The sequence below is a fragment of the Papio anubis genome, chromosome 11, assembly GCF_008728515.1.
Source record: "Papio anubis isolate 15944 chromosome 11, Panubis1.0, whole genome shotgun sequence".
Classification (NCBI taxonomy): domain Eukaryota; kingdom Metazoa; phylum Chordata; class Mammalia; order Primates; family Cercopithecidae; genus Papio; species Papio anubis.
This window is the reverse complement of record NC_044986.1, coordinates 74,680,739-74,688,982: the sequence shown is the minus strand read 5'-3', so window position 1 is coordinate 74,688,982 and position 8,244 is coordinate 74,680,739. Positions and strand designations below refer to the sequence as shown.

Here is an 8,244-nt window from a genome sequence, read left to right as displayed (position 1 = left end):
AACATCTCACTGTAACCTCGAGTTCCTGGGCTTAAGCGTAATGACCCCACGCAAGCCTCCCAAAGTGTTGATTACTGTGAGCCACTACACCGCATCCAGAGCGGCCATGGTTCTTACACAGCATTTACAAGTTTGACTCCCAATGAACCCACCTAAGCTATAAACTAATCAGCAAACAAACACCACCCCATGACATTAAGTTTTCACTGAATGCTTCATGGAGCATGTGAACTTGGGCAGCAACTTAAATCAGCAGACTAACCTCCTAGCAGTCCCAATAAACCGTAAATACATTTCAAACAACCAGACACATGAAAGTTTTTAGTTTATTAATCTGCTTGTGAAAAATCCAAAATGGACACAGGTAGCCTTTACTGCAGCACCTTTACTCTTTCGGCTGTGAATCAAGAGAAAGAAGTTTAGTCAGCAACTGCCTTTAAAATTCTTTAAAGTCTTAAATTCCAAAAGTAGTAACATTCATGCACCACAATTATTAGTAACCTAGAATATCAAGTTATTTTGATGTTATATTAACACAATGTAAGCATCAAAAAATAAAACTTACAAACATTCAAGTTAGAAATAAAACAAAAATAATGGGCTAAATATTGCTAAACCTTAAAAACAAAACCATGTCACTATATTTTAAAAGGCTACAACTCTTCAGAATATTTGTAGATCTACTTCTAAATGTACTACACATGATCTGCTTTTAAACTGCTACATCAGTACACCAAGTAGTCTAGTGATCTACATGACTACATGAAAAGCTTGAATTATACCTGTGATCCAATCTCCAGCTCACTAAATCAGTGGTGGGGAAGGCAAAAAGAGAAAGGAGGGAAAAGAAAGATTTCATTAATAGTCCCTTTTCAAACTCAAAAATAATCTGCATTTAAGTGCATGCAATCAGGTACCTTAAAGTTGACCATTTTGTTCTTTGCAATTGTATACAGAGCACTCCTTAGAGACTCACTGATTTTATTCCTCCCAATTCTGACAATACGTTGCCTGATTACTGTAGTTCTTATGCAAACAAGGTGGCCCAACTTCACAATGAAGAGATCATTAAGCCAATGTGGTACCCAGGATGGCCTTGCCCACTGGTCAATGAAGTACATACCTGAGCCTCTGCCCCTCTGCTCTGCCCAGCAACACTGTGCTGGACACACATCAGGAACAGATATGAGAATCATTACAGATTCAAGTCTAATTTAACCTCAATGGGAGTGCTCTAAATCATCAGTCAAGTCTTTTAAAAGCTGCCTCAGTTCAATAAAAGATACCATTCACAGCCACAAAAGTAGTACAAGTTAGTATTTAAAGAGAGGTATCAATTTAGCTGAACTAAAAATACAATTGCTCTTCAGATATGAGACTACTAATGCCTTAGTATAAGTAACTTAGTATATAACTCCACTGCAACCAAAAGGCAACAACAAATACCAGTTCTAACATCTGAACAAAACTGAATTAAAAGCACTATTGCTATGGCATTTCTTTGGAGCCAAAGAATTTATGTACTCAAAAGCATTGATTTTTCTAGCTGGCTTTTCAGAGCAGTGCTGGTGAGAGGCACCAGTGTAACGAAGCAGGAATAGTGATGGCTCAGGTCTCCACAGGTAGCTCCTCCGTACATGTGGGACTCAAAGGCTAAACGCACTAACTCGTAGGACTCAAAGGCTGGATGAAGAGAAGAATCAATGTGTTAAATGTCCTTCAGACCTAGGTCAGAGGACAAATTTTGACTAATTCTTTTGCAACTTCTCTCAACAGGTACAATCCTCACAAACAGGGAGCGGTTAGTGAGTAGTTGTGCTGGCAGTTCATTCATTACATACTCCATGGCGCTGGGACGTCAATGTGATTACAGTCCTGGGCAGGCAATCCCAGGTTTACTGCCTTGCCTGGCAGGGAATCACTGCAAAAGGATGCCACAAGAGGAAGGGCCTTCATTGATTCAAAATCCCACTATGCCCACCCCACTCCTACCCCACTTTACACATTACAATTTTAGACTGTTCAGATGTACAAAATTTGTTTTAAATGAGGTAACAGGCTGGGCGCAGTGGCTCACACCTGTAATCCCAGTACTTCTGAAAGGCTTAGACAAGAGGATCGCTCAAGTCCAGGAGTTCAACAGCAGCCTAAGCAACACGGCTAAATCCTGTCTCTACAAAAAACTGGCAGGGCATGGTGCCACATGCCTGTGGTCCCAGCTACAAGGCTGAGGTGGGATAATCACCCAAGCCCGGGAGGTACAGTAAACCATGATCATGCCACTGTACTCCAGTCTGGGTGATGAGAGACCCTGTCTCAAAAAATAAATAAATGGGCCGGGCGCGGTGGCTCAAGCCTGTAATCCCAGCACTTTGGGAGGCCGAGACGGGTGGATCACGAAGTCAGGAGATCGAGACCATCCTGGCTAACACGGTGAAACCCCGTCTCTACTAAAAAATACAAAAAACTAGCCGGGCGAGGTGGCGGGCGCCTGTAGTCCCAGCTACTTGGGAGGCTGAGGCAGGAGAATGGCGTGAACCCGGGAGGCGGAGCTTGCAGTAAGCTGAGATCTGGCCACTACGCTCCAGCCTGGGCGACAGAGTGAGACTCTGTCTCAAAAAAAAAAATAAATAAATAAATAAATAAATAAATAAATGAGGTAATGGGCCATTTTAACCAAGTGCTTGTGGGAAAAAGCATATCCACCAAAGACTTTGATATGAATAATTACCTCAAAAATTTTCTATTTAAAAAAAAAAAAAAAGACACCAGGCAGAAAGTTGGAGATTAAGTAATAAAAAGCAATGGAAATGGTAAAAGGCAGCTTTGCACGTATCCAAACAGGACAGAGGCTTTGCCGGATTTCAGACTAGTTTATTACCAGAACTGCCAGGCTGGTTTCATGGCTCCAGAGAGGACTGCTCCTCGGATAAGACAGCTCTTCCCAAGCCTAGTGTTAACTGAAGCCATTTCCTAAGTATGTGGATACAGCATTCCCCAAGTGCAAGTTAAACGGTGCCTACTTAGTAAAGCACTCACCTTCCTCCAGTGAGTTACTTCACATGTAACATGCATTTTGGAGTTTCCAAAATAAACATGATTTTAAAAGTTTTCTCCTTTGCTCATAATATACTATCTTAAAACATATTAGGTTGGTGCAAAAGTAACTGCGGTTTTTGCCACCGCAATTACTCTTGCACCAGCCTAAATGACACTGGCATTATAATCGACCATACTATAAAACTGTCATCCAAAGGCCAACATGCAAAGCATCATCAAAGCAAACTCAGTGAAGGTGATGCATCCCCACACCGTGCTTACAATCTCAGTACCTGCCAGACACTTCATTTCTGATGAACAAGAAATCCAAGAAAGTAGAGAGGAAAAGCAAAAAAACAAAAAAAAAGTTCACAGAACACTTGATTATTTGTTAATTTAACAACCCAACACCTTAATTCTATTCAATGATTTACAATGTCCAACTATTTACAGCTAGCAAAGCTGGTAAAAAGCTGCTTAACGCTAAAATCACTTGTCTTGGCCAACTGGAGAGGAAAGCAATCCTGAGATCTCAGTTGCCTCTCCAGTATGCCAGGAAAACACGGGCCACATTGATCCAACTGCTTCTTAAACCAGTGTCCATACTAACAAGTAAAATTACAGGGAATGAGATCCGCTCTGCATTGAGGGTTCTATGCCAATTAGTAAAACTAAAACTTCTTGTGATAGGCTTGAAAGGTGCCCACCAGGATCAATGAACCAATGTGGCCCCCAGATTGTGCTGTGAGGTGACAAGGGGTGGGCCAAGCTACTCTACTGAGGTGGTTAAGACACTATGCTACATAATTTCTTAAAACATGTTACCTTCTGTAATCCAGAAGAAGAGGGAAAAGAAGAAACATTAAGAAACGTTATTTAAAAAATAAATAAAATTCCTTCTTTCCTAGAAACTAAAGACCTACAATTAATGATGTTTCTGTATTTTCCTTGATGAACTATACCTTTTTGCCAGCACCAACATTGGCCTTTGCAGTCCCCCTGACTTTCTTCATTCTGTTCTTGCGTTCCTTTCGTTGCTTTCTTGAGGTCTTTTTCTTCTCATACAGGCCATGCTGAATGAGAAAACAGTACATCCAGGTGACTTGCAAACATTAAAATCATTACCCACCACTCTGGTAGGGAAACTGACCCAGTCTGCGCTTAACACAGCTTTCTAAACCAAAACTTTACAAGTATATTCAATACATGTTTTTGCTAGAACAGAAAGCATCATCAAGGGATTTTAAGTATAGAATACCCTCACAGGAAAACAAACGGTCCACTCAATACTCTCTGAACAGGAAATTTGGGAGACTGGCTGTTCTTGTCCAGACTTGAGCTCACAGACCACTATTTTTTTCTTCTTTTGCACTACCAAAACAAGGCACCTCCCAAGTGGCTGAGGGATCTCTTCCCATTGCAACTCCCCATTACTCCCTGCTGACAGAGAAGCCTTTACAACCCCCACACCATGGAGATTCTGATCTACTCATCGCCACTCTGCCCACCTTTGCACTTGCTGTTCCTGGGGCCTACAAGACTGTTTCTGTATCTTTACAAAGACTACTTTCAAATCTTTACAAGGATCTCAGCTTCAATGTCACCAGCTCAGCAAGGCCTTCTGAGAACATGAATGCAAAATCAGTTAAAAATAGTGCAGTCTCAGCTGGACGTGGTGGCTCACGCCTATAATCCCAACACTGGAAGGCCGAGGCGGGCGGATCACGAGGTCAGGAGTTTGAGACCAGCCTGACCAACACGGTGAAACCCTGTCTCTACTAAAAATACAAAAATTACCCGGGTGTGGTGGCACATGCCTATAATCCCAGCTACTCAGGAGGCTGAGGCAGAAGAGTCAACCTGGGAGGCAGAGGTTGCAGTGAGCCAAGATTGCGCCACTGCACGGCAGCCTGGGAGCTAGACTCTGTCTCAGAAAAAAAAAAAAAAAGTGCAGCCTCTATCTATGACATCACCAGAATTTTCCCTCACAGCTATCCTATGGGAAGGTTCATCTAACAGCATGGGGTAAAGTGAGTTAAAGGAACAAACAAAAGAAGCACTTCGAGGTATTGCTTCTTACTAGAATGTAAACTGGGGAGCTAGCCCAGATCACTGCTATAGTTCACTCTGCAGTGTTTGACACTCAGTATACAATCAAAAACCTTTCCTGGTTCCTGGCTACCTATGGGTTTAAGCCCAGACTCAGACTTAATCCAAACTAAACGAATTTGGTGCCAGGCTACCTTTCCAAACACATTCCCTTACTTCCCCTCTGGAAAACAACCCTTACCCCAGCCCAACTCCAAGAACACTACTTCAGCTGCCCTTCTGAACTCAGCTCAAATGCCAGACTTCAATTTTGAACCTCCGTACTCCACCTGTGCATTTTATCAAATAACTTTTTCTTAATCCCTTCAGACTTGTCTCCCAGATTGCTTGGTCTTGCCCATTTTACCACACTCACAACACAACGCCATTGAAAAAAATAGGTCTTCAGTAGCTGATGAACAAATGAAAAGACACCTACTCTTGCAAGTCTATGTTTGGGTTCATTTTTCTTTGCATAATCCAGGGAGTCATAAATCATGCCAAAGCCAGTTGTCTTGCCACCACCAAAATGAGTTCTGAATCCAAATACAAAGATGACATCCGGTGTGGTCTTGTACATTTTGGCTAGTTTTTCCCGAATTTCTGTCTTAGGCACTGTTGCCTTCCCAGGGTGAAGGACGTCAATGACCTAAAAGGAGATATCAAGTTTAGTGTTCACTATGATAAAATACATCTTCAGAGTAAAGGACAATTAAGCAAAGATTGACATGCCCTTCCTTACCATTTGTTTCCTCTGAAGTAGTCGGTTGGTCATGAACTTTCTAGTGCGGATAGTTACGGTGTCGTTCTGAAAACATATACACTCTGGTTAATAAAACTACTCAAAGTTTTCTTGGCCTTGCTGTGATTTTTCAAGACCTAGAATGCTGCAGTCCAATTTGTAGCCATTAATCATGTAGCAAATTAAAGTAAATAAAACCCCCTCGGCAGGGCCAAATTCACAGGATACACCTAACAAATACATAAAATACCAAGAAAATATAACGGTTTTACATGAACCTGTACAACTTACTTCACTAGGTTATGTGTATCTCTGGGGCAGGGTTTCTCAACCTCAGCACTACTGATATTTCCATATGGATAATTCCTGTTGTGGGGACTGTGTGTTTTAGAATAACTATAAAAATCCCAGCCCTCTAACCACTAGACGCCAGAAGGACTTCCCACCTTTCCCAGTTGTGACAGTCAAAAATGTCTCCAGACTTAGCCAACTGTTCCCTTAGGGGAAAAATCACTCCGAATCGAGAATCACTTCTCTGGGGTAAAAACTGCTGTGGCTCATATAAAGGTCACACTCAATGAACTGTGTTTATCATGTCTTGCACAAACGTGACCCAAGCCTTGTACTCACTACGTGCATGTCATCTATCCTTCTAGAATGGCCACAGCAGAGATCAGAGAAAACGGTATTGCCTTCTGAAAGACTGAACTGCACCTTTACTTAATACCTAATAAAGAATGTAGGCATTAAGCAATTTACGCTAACAATTTTACCAAAAAGGAGGCACAAGAGACTTTCATAGCAGCAAATGACTTGCTAGAGTTTCTCCATTTCACTTTAAGAAACCACACCAATTAAATCCACATCAGTGGTACTCAATTCTTGGGGGAAAAAAAAAGATTGCAGATAAGGTTAAAAACGGATGCTGGAGAAGCTAATAACGCATGACTAAGGGCAGGACTACCTTTTTATAACATCCCTTTCCAGGGCCTGTTTCCCCAGTATGAAACATGAAGATCCACTCAGCTGACAAGTTTTCTAGCTTACACACGGGAATGGTTTCACTTGCCGCAACTCGCCCAGGCGCTGCCGGCACCTTCTTCACCTCTTGGGCTACCATCACCTGCAAGCCGCCTACCTAGCCCAATTTGGAACTGCAGATGAGATGTGCCTGCCAGTGTCCATCTATCCCGCCCCGCACCCCCATCCACTGTGCTCCACGAAGTCAACAAGCGCCAACAGTTCCTGCACTGCCCAGGCGCTGTAGCCCGAAGCCCAGCGTGTCCGGGTCTGCAACGCAGCCTGCCAGCCCGGATTCCCTGCCAACAGCCCCGAGCCTCTCGACAACCATCCTCCGACAGAAACGGCCAGAGAAGAGCAACCGGCCTTCGCGCGCCTATAGCTCAGATACTGGGACCCGGGGACGAAGGATGGCTCGGATACGCAGCAGATGACTGCACCGGCCCGGGGAGACTCACCATGATGGCTGCCTATCTCCGGACAGTCAGGGAGGAAAAGAGAGCCACTATTCGCCGGCCAATCATATCAACGCGCACGGAAGGACCCCGGGAAGCGCCGGCGTGGGGGCGTGGCCGCGCCGCGAGGCTGACCGCGGCGATGCCTGATTGAAGCTGCCTACGGCCCTGCCTCACAGACCTTTGGCCACACCCCTGGAACTCTAGACTGGCCAATCCGCAGGCAGAACAACTGGAGCCGACTAGGTTTACGCAAGCAGGTGTTCAATTTCAGTTCAATTTATTATGTTGAATTGTACGTATTTGAATTCCGGTAAACCAAATTAGTTTACATTGCCTTCTTCCGAGTTAGCGGTGGGTAAACTTGGAAGGCATCTTAGGATATCCTCTCTAACAGTCTCCTCTTCATACAGCTAGGGAAGCTGCAGAAACCCTGACTCTAAAACCTTTGTTATTTCAAGTACTTAACATTGCCCATTCTAATTTATTGTTCGTAAGTATTATTTTTTGAGACTTTTATGATGAGTTTTTCATTTAAAAGATCTCTTTAATTTGTATTTTTCTGCAAATCTTGGTCCTTATGCAAAATTAGTGTTTGAAAAATATTTGGCTGGGCGCGATGGCCACGCCTGTAATCCCAGCACTTTGGGAGGGCGAGGCGGGCGAATCACCCGAGATCAGGAGTTCCATACCAGCCTGGCCAACACGGCGAAACCCCGTCTCTACTAAAAAAAAAAAAAAAAAAATACAAAATACAAAATTAGCCGGGCGTGGTGGCTAATGTCTGTAATCCCAGCTACTCGGGAGGCTGAGACAGGAGAATCGCTAGAACCCGGGAAGTGGAGGTTGCAGTGAGCCAAGATCACGCCATTGCACTCCAGCCTGGGCAACAGGAGCGAA

At 43.6% G+C, this 8,244-nt stretch overlaps 1 protein-coding gene across 10 annotated transcripts; it reads right to left on the bottom strand.

Moving 5' to 3' along the window:
- Positions 1–308: 308 nt before the first annotated feature.
- On the bottom strand, positions 309–7,487 carry RPS24 (ribosomal protein S24). Of its 10 annotated transcripts, none has more exons than XM_003903721.3 (8): positions 7,348–7,487; positions 5,870–5,935; positions 5,567–5,776; positions 4,002–4,112; positions 3,865–3,867; positions 3,333–3,350; positions 783–804; positions 309–397 (listed from the first exon to the last, which is right to left on the bottom strand). In XM_003903721.3, exons 1-6 carry the CDS (start codon positions 7,348–7,350, stop codon positions 3,345–3,347), a joined length of 399 nt encoding a protein of 132 aa, XP_003903770.1. In that variant the 5' UTR covers positions 7,351–7,487; the 3' UTR covers positions 309–397; positions 783–804; positions 3,333–3,344. The 10 variants fall into 10 exon arrangements, with proteins under 10 accessions (XP_003903770.1, XP_009212792.1, XP_009212797.1 ...); XM_009214528.3 differs by lacking the exon at positions 7,348–7,487 and adding an exon at positions 6,834–7,040; XM_009214533.2 differs by lacking the exon at positions 3,333–3,350.
- Between the last annotated feature and the right edge of the window lie 757 nt (positions 7,488–8,244).